Source organism: Chelon labrosus, assembly GCF_963514085.1.
Source record: "Chelon labrosus genome assembly, chromosome: 4".
NCBI classification, from domain to species: domain Eukaryota; kingdom Metazoa; phylum Chordata; class Actinopteri; order Mugiliformes; family Mugilidae; genus Chelon; species Chelon labrosus.
The window spans coordinates 5,028,264-5,043,434 of NC_140340.1; the positions used below are offsets into that span (position 1 = coordinate 5,028,264).

The following is a 15,171-nucleotide window of genomic DNA, read 5'->3' on the forward strand; positions in this document are numbered from 1 at the left end:
AAATAATGTGTAAAATACCTCATACAGAATCTGGTTCTGTGTACAGACAACATAATAGTTATAATAATAATACGCTCACGTCATCTTTTGGACATGATAACACAGACCTGGAGATTTTATTGCCACGAATGCTCACACAATTTACTCCTTGCATCCCCAGCAGGATGCCAAGATCCCAAACATGAAGAACAGCACAAGGTGTTGACCTGGCCTCCAAATTCACTAGATCCCAAACTGATCAAGTATCTGTGGGATGATCCACAGAGGCCCCTCCCCTCAAAGACCCCCCACTAACAACATCCTGTGACACTGCACACAAGATACTCCAGAAAGACACATATACACAAATGGAAAAAGAAAACCACAGGCTGCAAATCCAATACCGGATGAAGTGGTAGCCATAAAAAACAATATTGGATCTAGAGCTGTTTTATGGACCCAGTGATTGATGCCAAGACTTCAGGAACTACTTCTGGCCAAATGCATAACGCAGTATTATCACAGCAGGTGTGAGCGGCAGGTTGTGCATAAGCAGGCATTAATTGTTTTGTCTGGATTAAACAGTTAAAGAGTCACTGGGGTACATTTTTCAGCCGTTCCTAAACTGTCTGCAGGACAGAATCACCCAGTTATTATTCTTTATAGTGCACTATTTCTAAAAAAAAATGCTCAAGTATTCTTTTAAATAATAAAATCTATAGCACTTTGTTGTGTAATGCAAAGCAGCAATTTTAAAAACAGGCACTTAAAACAAAGTTCATAAAAACAGAACAATTAAAGGAAAAACAATAAAATACAGTTAAGAACTTAATTAAAATCTCAATAAAATCTCACTCAGATGAAACTGTATGAAAGTCTTTACATTTACAGTGGTAGAAAGTGGGTCTCTGGACACGTCCAACGACTAGACACACACAGGTCGTCATGAATAATCCATCACGCAGCAGCAACGGATTTGTTTTGCAGGAGAGAGTAGTCGGGGCTGAGGTTTAACTGACTGTCAAATAGGCGACGTCTTGGAAATGAGATTCAAAAACCTGAGCAGTTACCACTTACAGGCAAGAAACGTGACCTAGTAACAAGAATGTGTTGGTCAGATATGCACATAAGGTGTATTAAAACGCTCTTATTTCCTACATACATGTGTGTTTTTCCTGCTGGGAATGGCTGCTGCCATCAAGGAGTGTCATTGCTATGGGGTGGGGGTGCCTGGTCTGGTCTAGGTGGGTGCTACATGTCTAAGTAACATCCACACCAATGAATGCCAGGTCCAGAAGTTTCCCAGCAGAACACTGAACTGTCACAAGATGGTCGATGTTATTCACTTCTCCTGTCAGTGGTCATAATGTTATGCCTGATCGGTGAATAGCATGCTCTTATACATCAAACTCCATTCTTGTCATAAAAACATTTTTTGAGCATCACCTGCTCCATCATACCTTGACCCATATTCTGTCGAGAAATAAATGAAGCAGTAAATTTATTGTTCCCCTCGGACACTTCCTCGACTTCTCCTACTGACACATCCCTCTGAGAAGAAGCTGCATGGGAGCACTAAATGAAAATAGGTGGGAGTAAATGTCCCGTCCTAACAGGTTAAACAAAGCTAACAGGACAGAGAGGCAAATCTCATTCAAGCACAATCTGCACACGCACAGACATCAGTTCAGCCACAATAAGGAAATACACCACGGGTGTGCAAGGATTACTCACTTGGTTTGAGTCATTCCGAGGTGTTAAATATAAATAGAGGCACAGCGGCCGTTGCTAGGCATTACGCTAGCATTCACTCAACTTGCCCATTTATCTTTCATACGGTAATTAAAAGCTAATTCGTTTCACAACAACAGAAGAGAATTACTGAGTTTGACATTAAACACTCTACCTACTTTTCTGCCTCCATTTTCCGTGAGCCAGTGCTGGAGTTGTCTAAAATCAGAAATACACCAAAGGGCTTTTTAGAAACACGCACAACAGAGAATGCAGCGTGTGATTTCTAAAAATCCTGGAGCAAGACCCTGGAGCATCCCTGCTGGGTAGGAATTAGTCTCCTTTATCATCCCACGCTAACCGGATCACATCCTATCCCATGCAGTAAGCACCTCTTTTTAGTTTGTTCACTCATTTTGCCGCAGCCTCACTGTAGCTGTCACATACACCGATCAGGCATAACATTATGACCAACTCCCTTGTGCCTCCAAAACAGTGGTGACTCATCAGAGAATGGACATGGGCCTTCTGAGGGTGTCCTGTGGTGTCTGTTTTTGTGTGTGTGTCTGTGTCAGGCTGCATCCTGCTGGGGATGGCTGCTGCCATCAAGGAGTGTCATTGCTATGGGGGGGGGGGGGGGGGGGGGGGGTGTCTGGTCTGGTCTAGGTGGGTGCTACATGTCTAAGGAACATCCACACCAATGAATGCCAGGTCCAAAAGTTTCCCAGATGGTTAATGTTATAATGGTTTTGTCTACTTTTGGCCACTAGATGTCACTAGACTTCAGTAAGTCATTAATCTGATAAACAAACCTGGAACTTCGAATTGAAGCCTTTTTAAAACTTAAACTTTGACTAGACTAAAATTTGACGATTAAACTTCATGTAGAAAATCAACACAAAAATAGTACTGCATAATGATATAACTCTGAGCCCCTCTGGCTTTTAACTGGTGCAGAGGTCAGTCAGCAGCAGTAGACTCAGATTCAGGTTCAATCGTCATGCGCAGGATTAACACAGGGTCAACAGTGCAATAAAAAATGTTTATCCAACAAAGGTTCAAAAAAGGCAACTGGACTTGTAGAGTTTTTTGAGAAGACGTTTCACCACTCATCCGAGTAGCTTCTTCAGTTCAAGCTAATCGGATGAGTGGTGAAAAGTCTTCTCAAAAAACTCTACAAGTCCAGTTGCCTTTTTTGAACCTTTGTTGGATATACCATGACCTGGATGACTGAGAACCTTCACAGACAGATAAAAAATGTTGTGGAAAAGAGAACTGGTCAGCTCAGCCATGAGTAGCACAAAAAGTAAGAGTGCAACAGCAAGAATTGGCAAATTATTTAAACCCGATATTTAACCAAAAATAGTACAATGACAAAATATAAAGTGCTGAATTTGAGATAGATATATAGTTTTCTTTTCTTTAATACGTGCTCATTTTCAATTTGATACCAGCAATACACTTAAAGAAAAACCCTCAAAACTGTTTTGCATCACGTGTTCTTTAACAACACTCTGTAAAGATCTGTGGTTTTGAAAGTGAAAGCTTTTCCCTTTATTGCATCATACAGGGGCGGGACATAGGTGTGGTGGTTAGTACTGATACCTCACAGCAAGAAAGTTCCAGGTTCAAATCCAGGTCGACTGGTTCCTTTCTGTGTAGAGTTTGCATGTTTGCATGTTCTCCCTGTGTCTGCGTGGGTTCTCTCCGGGTACTCTGGCTTCCTCCCACCGTCCAAAGATATGCTCGAATGAAAGACTTTTATATATGAATAGTCTTGGATGCTTAATTATCAATCAGTAAAAATAATAATAATAATAAAAAAGTAGGATTAGTTTTAACTGGGGACCTCTAGTAATTAATAATAACTACAGAGGTCATCTGTGATCTTAATCTGGTGCAAATTACCCATGACTGTAATTTATTACCTACCTTATTTCTTGTAACACAGAGGTCCTGTGATAAAACTAATCAAGTTTGAAATCTGTGATTTGTTTGACTTTTTTTTGCCCCGGTACTTGAGAATTATGAGGGATGCGCTCTAAATCAAAGTTTGGACAGATGTTAGGGAGGAAAGTCGAGATGTCGGCGATCCATTCACCCATTCAGACGGATGAAATTATAAGATGTTACAAAGCAGGCTAGCAGCCAGCTGGCCAGCTACCAACCAACAAGAAGACATCAGGTACCTGGTCTATTCAACAGCAGTATGCAGCATGTCATTGGGGTTTTCAAGTGGGCACCTCCCTTCACCGATGTTTCATTAAGTTCCAGCGTCCTGGAGTCACCCCCCTCCACGGGCAGCCACTGCACAACCCCTTTATCCCACCATTCAGAGACTTTCAACAACCCAGAAATTAACCTAGCCCTTTTATGCAGCAGAGAAAGCAATCAAACTTAACAGAAATGTTACAGTCTTCGCCCTATTGATGTGGACTGGACCACAACCCAAATACCTAAGTTACCTAGCCAGCCTTACCTTTAGCAAGCTCCCCAGCTAGCATGTTTCCTCCTTACCCATAGCCGTTCGCTTGCTCGCTCTGCTGCCAGGGACATGTTGCTTACCGCAATCCTCTGGCTTCTGCCCAGCTCATTTAGGAGAGCAATGGTGGATTTTGCCACAAATCCACGGCAGCCCACCTCTACCGGCCACACACGGGCCCTCCAACCCCACTGCTCTGCATCTGCTGCCATCTCTGCATATTTAGCTCTCTTGCGCTCATTGTCCTCCTGAACTCTATCTTCCCACGGGACAGTAAGTTCAAAGAAACAGACTACCTTCTCTGGCTCAGACCACAACAGCAGATCTGGCCGTAGCATGGTTGGGATAACTAGCTGCTTGTTTAAGTCGGCCCTCATCATCATTTTCTACTACTGATGCCTTGCTCCTCAGAGGTTTCCCTGCACACAGCCCTAGGCCTTCACACCCTTGCTGTACATGGCCTGTGATATCCTTATGCCTAAGAGCTGTCTGTGCTTGCTGTACTGCCTCTTTTGGGTTCCACTTCCTCCCTGTTTTAACCGCAGACGCTGCACTCCTAACCACCGGTTCCTGCGAGTGAGTGAAAGTCATTTCCAGTCAAACTTTAGCACACTTAAACACCTCTGTTAGGCTGGTAACTGGGAGCTCCAATATGCCTTTCCCATACAAGGCTGCGCTGCTCAGTGTGCAACGTTTACTGATAAATAAATTAATCATCCTTTCTAACTTTTCTACCTTTGAAAGAGGAACCTCATACACTGTCAGCGTCCACATTAACTTTAAATATATAGTAGCATTTCACATTCATGTCTGGGATTAAGATGGAAACCCATTTGGAGGATCATGAAAATGGCTTTAAGATATTAATTACAGCTTTATTCTAGGGAGTTGTATGTCTGTATTCTAAATGGGTTTCCTTTACGCTAGCAGCGGTGAGCTGGCTGACAGGGTTGGTTAAACTCACTGGAGGAGACAAAAAATAAATAAGTAAGGAAGCGTGCTCTGTGGGTGTGGCCGTCCTGGACGCCCCCCATGTAGGGAGCCGCAGAGCATCTTCACCCTGCTTCACATCTCCCCCAATGAGACTGTTTTAGCTTTACAGAGCTCTGTGTCCAAATGGCTCAGACAACAGTCCAGTGTCTCTGTGACTCAACTCTCACTGCTGTCTGATCTCACTCTGGAGGAAACACATCAGAGAGACAAAAATAATGAGCAATATACCTCATACAGATTCTGGTTCTACGTGCAGACAACATAATAGTAATAATAATGATAACACAGACCTGGAGATTCTATTGCCACGTATGCTCACACAATTTACTCCTTGATGGCAGCAGTCATCCCCAGCAGGATGCAGCCACAAAACACTTTAGGAACAACTAAAAAAGAAAAACATGAAGAACATCACAAGGTGTTGACCTGGCCTCTAAATTCACTAGATCCCAAACTGATCAAGTATCTGTGGGATGATCCACAGAGGCCCCCTTCCCTCAAAGGCCACAGGACACCCTCAGAAGGCCCATGTCTATTCTCTGAAGAGTCACAACTGTTTTGGAGACACAAGAGAGACCATAATGGTATGGCTGATCAGTGTATCTTGGAGTTTACTGCAAAAAAGCAGCGTTTTAATATAACACACCTTATATACATATCTGACCAACACATTCTTGTTACTAGGTCCATATTCTAAGTGGTAGCTGTTCAGGTTTTTGAACCTCATTTCCCAGCAATCCAAGACGTCACCTATTTGACATTCAGTTAAACCTCAGCCCCATCTACTCTCTCCTGCAAAACAAATCCGTTGCTGCTGGGTGATGGATTATTCACTACGACCTGTGTGTGTCTAATCATTGGACGTGTCCAGAGACCCACTTCCTAACACTGTAAATGTAAAGACATTCATACAGTTTCATCAGTGGGTCAGAGTCATTGTGACTTAAAATGAATGAAATAAAATTCTTGGAGATGGAAATTGCAACTTTAAATGTATTTTACTGTGTGGTTGTTTTGTTTTGTTTTGTTTGAGTGTGCTGTTCAGTTTGAATATTAAATAAGGTTTAATTATTATAACCCAAAATACATCCCATTTGATCTGTTTTACATGCTTTTATTTTATCATGTTTGGATTACTCCAACTACCCTTTTACCCGTTTGAACACTAAATCAATTCCAAGACTTCAGACGGTCCAAAATTCAGCTGATTTTAACCAGAACCAGGAGAAGGGATCATATCCCTCCAGTTTTAGCAGATCTCCACTGGCTCCCAGTATTTTTTAGTATCTATTGATTACTTTTAAAGCTCTTCATGAACCATACAGCCTGACACGTACCTTGTGATCCTTGGTTAGAGGTCCACTGTTCCAATGACCCAGCTTAAAACTAAAGGTAACCGGGCATTTACAGTCAGGTGCCTCACAGTTGTGGAATCATCACTGCTTAAAACTCTTCCTGAGTACTGAGTGAGGTTTTATTGAGATTTTAATTTAGTTCTTAACTGTATTTTATTGCAGCACATGAAACACATACATAGAGGCGTCATTTCTGAATCATATAACGTCCTCAGGTAAAACTAATCCCGTGCAAACAGGGCTAAGTAGATAACTATCACCTACAGGAATGTGACTGCTACATGAGTAAATGTTGTCATGTTCCCGTTAGGAGGAGGATGAAGCGGTTTTATTCTCCAGCACCGCTTCGGTTTGTGTTGCACCAAACACTGAGACATTAACCCTGCGGGACATTGCCAATTTATTCCTGTCACTGCTTCCCTCAGATCCCCTGATTTATAAAAGTTCAGTGCTGTAATTGACCCTGAACTATTTATAGTTGTGTCCGGCCGTCGTGACATACAGGAACAAAAGCAGCATTGTTCAAATGACCCCGCACTTTGCTGCTCCCAGTACATTTTCTATTATCATGTCATAACAGGTCTAAATAAAACGCTCTGTGGGACTGAATGCATTGATTTGTTTCAATAAATAAAACAACTACTTCTGCATTTGTGCTTAGTTTCATTTGTAGTATTTGGGGAAGTTGGCACAGGGAACTAAACAACAGAGGCGTGCAAATGTTTTTCCTCTGCAGGTTGGCCTCCTTTTGTTTTGTTAACAGTGTAGTTTGCAGAGCGTGTCTTAAGGAAACACATATAAGCCACTTCTTCACTGTTGAGTCTTTTTGTGACTTCAAACAGAGAGAGCAGAGCTGTATTCGGTCAAGAGGCTTGTAAAGAGGTTGCTTGCTGTCGCTGGGTAAGTCCCCCCTCTCTCTCTCTGCGTTCGTCTGGTGACCGAGTAAGTCAATTAATTAGAGGCCAAGTGTCTCTCTTCCTCCTTCACTCTGCCTCATACACACTGTCACAGAAAGGATAACAGCTCTACTCCTGACGAACTGCAGCTTCAGGTAAGGGTGGGTATGCCATTGTTTGGTGTAGATGGTAACAACAGTTCACAGGGAGTTCACAGGAGTTAAGGAGAGTTAGCTATTTACCACATATGCGGTTTACCTCATATGCACACCTAAAAATGCATGTGAATAGACTACAAAAGTGATGACTAATGACTAACAGGAGCTGTCAGGTTCCACAAGGGATCAACTCTCAAGTTCCCCATTTATTCAGCAGAATCAGTGCAAGTTTAGTCATTTTATGATGTACTTTGATTGATTTGGTATTAGATGTTGAGTACACCAAAATAACTGCCTGCAGCTCAAATGGAAAAAAATGAAAAACCGATTTTTTTTTTTTTGTCTCTGAATCTCTGAAAGTTTTACACAAATGTCTTCTCTACTGAACTTCAGACCCACAAAGACATTCCTGTGAGTCACATGTCGTGTATCTCAGAGTTGTCAGCTTTCTAATCCAAAACTGTATCTTTAAACGCCCAAGTTATCTATACTATTTTGCTTTTTGTTTTGTTTAAACTGTAAACTCTGCAACATTTCTCCGTGAATTCAGATTTAAAGCACGGTAAAAACTGTGGAGCAGGCTTTCAAACTCCTAACCCTAATTTAATAAACCTCCAGTCATGTGATTTCATCTGCAGCAAGGGGCAGTTGGCTCTGTCACAAGCGTCTCTGTTGAATCAGGAACCTGCCCAGTGGCAAAAAAAAACAAAACTAAGCTAAACTAAACAAAACAATACATTTAAGGGAAGTTGCACTGATACTTTAAACTTCCACTTCTGTTTTAAACTGCGCTACTTTTGCTTTTGATGCTATAATAGAGATTTGAGATCTAAATGAGGAAGCCTTGATTTACTGAATTGTATGCATTTGTCACAGAGCTGTAAAAATCCCCACCACACAAAAGAAACCCGACCTTTTTCCTGGTTTACGGCACAGTGTTCACAGAAGTATTTAGCTGATGATCGTGTACTTTCTGTCACAGAACTCAAGATGTTCCTGAGCTGTTGTTTGGTTCTTGTGGCTCTCATCCCCACAACCCTAAGCGTCAACCCTGGAGTACAGGCCGTGCTGACGGGAAAAGGCCTCGACTATGGTGAGCCTTGGAGCAAGTGTTTTCTTTCACATGAAGAGCACTGATCTCATCACGTTTTCTGCTTTTTACCAGGAAGACAACTTGGCTTGGATATCGTGCAGCAGAAGCTCAAATCCATCAAAATCTCTGACATATCTGGGTCAGAGAAGGTGTCCCCCATTGGCACGGTCAAGTACACTTTATCAGGGTAAGGCAGGTTACTCAACATGCCTCAAATATTTGTCGGAGACTGGGATATTCAGCTTATACAAACATTTTATTATTTTCTTTTAGGATGCAAATAGTGAACGTGGGATTGCCACAGTCTGCGGTGGATCTGGTGCCAGGGACCGGGGTCAGACTGTCTATTAGCAATGCTTTCATCAGTATGCATGGAAACTGGAGAGTGAAGTACCTGCGAATAATGTGAGTGAGAATAGATCTCTCACGAATATACTTTTTTAAACTGCATTCCCTGCTCCAGCTTTGACTTCCCTCTCCCTCTCCTAACAGAAAGGACAGCGGCTCCTTTGACCTAAATGTGAACGGAGTCACCATCAGCACAACTATCACCATCAAGAGTGACGAGACGGGCCGACCAACAGTCAGTAAACTCGACTGCGCCGCCAATGTAGGCAGCGCAAAGATCAAGTTCCACGGTGGAGCCAGGTAAGGAAAAATCTGGCCTATGCGAGTTTGATTTTCAGGTTTTGCTCGTCATGCTTGACGTACTGCATGGTCCTCTGACTCCTCAACCTGCTGTTTGTTTCAGCTGGCTGTACAACCTCTTCAAACACTCCATTGATAAGGCTTTGCGTAATGCCCTGCAAGGACAGGTGATGGCCTTGCAGCTGACTCTTTGCTGACCACACACTCATTCACACTGCATCTTATTTTACCACAAGACGTCTGGCTAAATGCAGCTCAAAGCTCCTGACTTGGACATCATGTTTCATGAATTACTTTAACATGATTAAAGTAAGGCTGGTCTCTGTTACTTAGACATGTAGCACCCACCTAGGGTGCTACATGTCTAAGTAACATCCACACCAATGAATGCCAGGTCCAAAAGCTTCCCAGCAGAACACTGAACTGTCACGACATGGTCAGTGTTCTCTCTGGAGGCTGAAGAAATACATCATTTGTTCATTTCTTGTTGCAGATCTGCCATCTGGTGGACGAAGCAGTATCCGACTTAAACCCCCGGCTGAAAACTCTCAGTGGTAAACGTGAAGTTTGTCAATCACTTTCCTGTTTCACTGATGTTGAACATATGAGTGACCCTCTACCTTACTGCAGTCATGGCCAAGGTGGACCAGTATGCAGAGATCGAGTATTCTATGGTGTCGCAGCCAGTCGTTTCAAAGTCTTCTATAGATCTGAGCTTGAAGGTGAAGGATTGTGAACAGCTCTAATGATAGTTTTACTTTAACTGAAACTGTCATTTAAACCTTTCTCCGTATTCATGTTTTCAGGGTGAATTTTACAACATCGGGAAGCATCAAGAGCCTCCGTTCTCCCCCACAGCCTTTTCCCTGCCGCCACAGACCAACAACATGTTGTACATCGGTGTGTCTGCCTTCACCGCCAACTCTGCAGCATTTGTCTACAACAAAGCCGGAGCACTCAGCCTGTACATCACTGACGACATGGTATACTCCAACTCCATCCTACTGGTTCCTATTGACATCTACTTGTGTGACATCCCTCTGATCTGAAAATCTGTCTTGCTCTTTTGCAACAGATCCCACAAAGCTCTCCCTTCCGACTCAACACCAGAACATTTGGAGTCTTTATCCCACAGGTGACGACATATTTCACTGGTTTTGTGAAAAGAATAAACTTCCATTTTTGGAAATTTGTCAAATACACATCAATGTGTTTTATTTATTTATTTTTCATTTTTCTAGATTGCCAAGGAATTCCCAGGTCTGATGATGAAACTGATGGTGAAGTCAGTGAAGACTCCCATCATCACTTTTAAACCGAACAATGTGACAGTTCAGACCACCACCACAGTGACGGCCTATGCTATCCAACCCAACGCCACGCTGTCCCCTCTTTTTGTCCTAAACTTGGTACGTTACACATCTGATACGATGAAAAAAAAGACCATCGTGTTATTTGGGAAATAAACACTTGAACTCTGCAACACCTGTCTTGACAGGAGGCCAGTGTCAGCGCCAAGTTGTTTATCAGTGGAATGAGGCTGGCTGGAGCTGTAACACTCAACGAGTGAGTTTCTTTCCAAAATAAACTCAGAAGAGGTCTTTGTAAAGATGAATATTGCCTGATAATATTGCCTAATTTGCGCAGGCTAAATCTGACCCTGGCCACAAGTTATGTAGGACAGTTTCAGGTGAGACCTGCGTTCTAATACCACTCACAACCGATTAGCAAAAACTCAACCTAATAACCTTCGTCTCAACCTACAGGTCAAATCCCTCGATAACATCTTCCAAATGGTCGTCAAAGCCGTAGTGATACCCAAACTGAATGGTGAGTTTTTAAATGTTCACTACTTTTGAGATTACCTTGTGAGGCAGGCATAACATTATGACCACCTTCCCAAAGATTCTCAATGGGGTTAAGGTCTGGACTCTGTGGTGGCCAATCCATGTGTGAAAATGATGTCTCATGCTCCCTGAACCACTCTTTCACAATCTGAGCCCCATGAATCCTGACATTGTCATCTTGGAATATGATCCATTGATGGAATAACCTGGTCATTCAGTATATTCAGGTAGTCAGCTGACCTCATTCTTTGGACACATAATGTTGCTGAACCTAGACCTGAGCAACTGCAGCAACCCCAGATCATAGCACTGCCCCCACAGGCTTGTACAGTAGACACTAGGCATGATGGGTGCATCACTTCATCTGCCTCTCTTCTTACCCTGATGCCCCCATCAGTCTGGAACAGGGTAAATCTGGACTCATCAGACCACATGCCCTTCTTCCATTGCTCCAGAGTCCAATCTTTATGCTCCCTAGCAAACTGAAGCCTTTTTTTCCAGTTAGCCTCACTGATTAGTGGTTTTCTTAAGGCATACACAGCTGTTCAGTCCCAATCCCTTGAGTTCCCTTCACATTGTACCTGTGGAAATGCTCTAAGTTTCACTATTAAACATAGCCCTGAGTTCTACTGTTGTATTTCTTCCAATTGATTTCACCTCATTCATAAAGTTTAAGTGATCGCCAATAACGATCAGACTTTTTTTTATCGACCACATTTCTTCCTTGAAGACGATGGTTCTCCACTATCCTTCCAGTTTTTAACAATGCGTTGGACAGTTCTTAACCCAGTTTTAGTAGTTCCTACAATCTCCTTAGATGTTTTCTCTGCTTGATGCATGCCAATGATTTGACCCTTCTCAAACAGACTAGGCGTAGGCTACGTACGTAGGTTACGTCGTCTTGGTCCCACAGTACTTTAAAAGCACTTTTATTGGTCCTTTTCACAGTATTGATTCAAATTAGAAGGCTGACTTTTACCCTTGCACTATGTCTCTGTGATTTCATATCTCCTAATATTGATACTGTATTTTTATGTTTGTTTCCTTCTTGTAATTGTTTTTCATCTGTTTATCTGACCTCATATAATGAAACACACACACTTAGAACTGCTACTATTATCACTATGTTATATACTACATTGGAGTTTTGAGACTAGACAAAATGTAAATTTGTGAATTTTTCGCTTCACAGCTCAACTTGCTAAGGGATACCCACTTCCTGCCATTGGAAAGATAAAGCTTGTGAACACCCAGCTTCAGGTCCTGAAGGTCAGAGACTTGATAAAACCATAATAATACAGGTTTCTGGCTAATATCTAATGTGACATAAAGACTTGATGAACTCAACTCCTAATCTCAATGTTTTTTCTCTAGGACTACATGCTGATGGGGACAGATGTTCAGTTCACAGGTTGAACTGCATTCCTGAAACTGAAGATACAGCAACCAAATGAATATTGCTCAGATCAGATCTGCAGTTTGCATTTAGATGATTTTTTTTCTAATAAATTTTGCATTTTTATACGGACATAGATTTTCTTTAATTGTCAACTGTGTCTAGATTTTCTACAAATGAACCATGTATGAGGTCAACATGGCTACTGTAGTCCTGTCATAAGACTAGACATCCTGCAGGACAATGTTTGCTGCTCTCACCACAATTATTTTTTTTTTTATATATATATAACATGCTTCTTCTCAAGCAGATCACAGCGCTTTCTGCTGCTGACTTTGAATAAATTCTCTTCACAAGTTTCCCAAGGCACAATAAAACTAAATGGAACAGGGGTTTTCTGCACAGATCCTAGAAAAGCCAAAAGTAATAGTTCCTCTAACAGAATGCTAATAAACAGGTTGTGTTCTGTTGAGTTCAACCTTCAGACATTTACTCTTAATAACAATGGTGCCATCATTCAAGGAGGTGGGATGCCCTACACTTAGGTGCAACGCTAACTTAAGCCTAAACGGGGCATCACTTCCCAAGGTTTGAACAGAGCCAGGTAATTCTTATGAGATACACTGCCTGGCCAAAAAAATAGTTCCCCCCTCCCCAACCATTTCCACACGTACAATGTGATGAGTACAGATTTACCCTGTTCCAGAGTGATGGGGACATCAGGGTAAGAAGAGAGGCAGATGAAATGATGCACCCATCATGCCTAGTGTCTACTGTACAAGCCTGTGGGGGCAGTGCTGTGATCTGGGGTTGCTGCAGTTGCTCAGGTCTAGGTTCAGCAACATTATGTTGCCCAAAGAATGAGGTCAGCTGACTACCTGAATATACTGAATGACCAGGTTATTCCATCAATGGATTTTTTTCTTCCCTGATGTTCACGGGCATATTCCAAGATGACAATGCCAGGATTCATGGGGCTCAGATTGTGAAAGAGTGGTTCAGGGAGCATGAGACATCATCTTCACACATGGATTAGCAACCACAGAGTCCAGGCCTCCCGACTCTCCCGAATTCACAAATCTGATCGTTCAACTTCACAAAGCTCATCCTTTAGGAAGGCTAAACCGCAGAGAGCCCCAGTGATGGCGGGACCAGCTACCAACCAACAAGAACGTATCCGATACCTTGCCTAGTCAATGGCAGTATGCGGCATGTCATTTCAAATCTACAGACCTACAATTAGGAAATATGAACTAAATAAATGCTGCTGGCTTGTACAGCCCACTGAGCAGCTAAAAACACAGAAATATTTAAATATTTCTCAACCCTCAAATAAATTTACGTTACGTTAAGCAGCCAGTCAGTGGACAATTAAACCTGCAGTCTAAATGAACTAAGTAAATGCTGCTGGCTTGAACGGCCCGCGCAGCAGCTTGCCTGTCCGTATCTTTATGCACCTCCTCAAGCTTCTGTATTGGCACCGTAAGGCTACCATTCTTTTCCTTACCAAATAGCGACTTCACAAATCTAAATGGATCCTTGTAGAATGCTATTCTAGCCCACTCTCTCCTTTTCCTATGTTTCTTAATATTCTCCGCCCTTCATCTCTCGCTGCAAATTGCCTGTGTTGCATCTCAAACAATGCATCTGTTTAGATGCATTGTTTGGGAATTTGATACACCTGGCTGACATGCGGATAACTCCGTCCCACCCAGCTGGCATGGTTCTGCTCAGGGTCAACCGGCATAGTCGCGATCGGTCAGACTGATCGTTTTCACATTTATGACAGTTTCCAAGCATCACCTCTAAGTGTCGCCAAAGGATCAAGAGCTGTAGACGCCAGCTGTCCAAGACGTCACCAATTTGACATTCAGTTAAACCTCAGCCCCGTGATCTGAAGCTATGCCAATATCCAAACATTGTCATCCACATATAATAAGACAGTATAATTTTAGATGGATTCCAAAAGGCATGATATACCTAGGTATTAAACTAAACTCAGACTTAAACGAGATGATCACATTGAATTCTGATCCACTCCTTCAAAAAATTCAAAAACATTTGGACATAAGTTATACCTCAGCCTGTGGGGTAAAATAAATGTCATTAAAATGGTCGTAGCACCGCAATGTAATTATCTATGATGATACCACTCAGTACGCTGGGCTTTATCTATAAACAATATAATAATATCATCAGGGACTTTCTCTGGGCAGGCAGGAAACCCAGATTTAAGATGAGTAGGACGTGTGCTCCTAAAGAAAAAGGGGGACTCAGCCTACCGGATGTTAGGTCGTATAGTCTGTCATTCAAAATGGCCAAGATAGCCAACCACTGGAGGAGAACAGAATCTGGTTTGGAGTGGATCGCTATAGAAAATACTCTCGCCATGCCATTTCATCCTATAGATGTGTTATCTCAACATTTGAAGAATAAAAAGAGTGATGTAAATCCAGTCATTAAGCACTCTTGTGAGGTTTGGGCAAAGGTTCATAAAACTCACGAACTTTCACATTACAAACAGCGGTATGCCTCACTCTGGTTCAATCCGGAAGTGCAAATAGGGAAACAGAAGGTTTTCTGGAAACGCTGG

The 15,171-nt window shown here is 42.3% G+C and overlaps 1 protein-coding gene across 2 annotated transcripts; it reads left to right on the plus strand.

The window, feature by feature from the left end:
- The first annotated feature begins 7,208 nt into the window (after positions 1-7,208).
- LOC311486521 (bactericidal permeability-increasing protein-like) lies at positions 7,209-13,246 on the plus strand. 2 transcript variants are annotated; one of them, XM_084542394.1, is made up of 16 exons: positions 7,209-7,440; positions 8,577-8,687; positions 8,760-8,874; positions 8,961-9,092; positions 9,180-9,335; positions 9,439-9,502; positions 9,829-9,889; positions 9,966-10,057; positions 10,142-10,318; positions 10,411-10,470; positions 10,577-10,744; positions 10,834-10,901; positions 10,983-11,025; positions 11,102-11,165; positions 12,375-12,451; positions 12,557-13,246. In XM_084542394.1, the coding sequence occupies exons 2-16, from the start codon at positions 8,585-8,587 to the stop codon at positions 12,596-12,598; spliced, it is 1,422 nt and encodes a 473-aa protein (XP_084398520.1). In that variant the 5' UTR covers positions 7,209-7,440; positions 8,577-8,584; the 3' UTR covers positions 12,599-13,246. The 2 variants fall into 2 exon arrangements, with proteins under 2 accessions (XP_084398520.1, XP_084398519.1); XM_084542393.1 differs by lacking the exon at positions 7,209-7,440 and having other exon boundaries at positions 7,943-8,687.
- Positions 13,247-15,171: the final 1,925 nt, after the last annotated feature.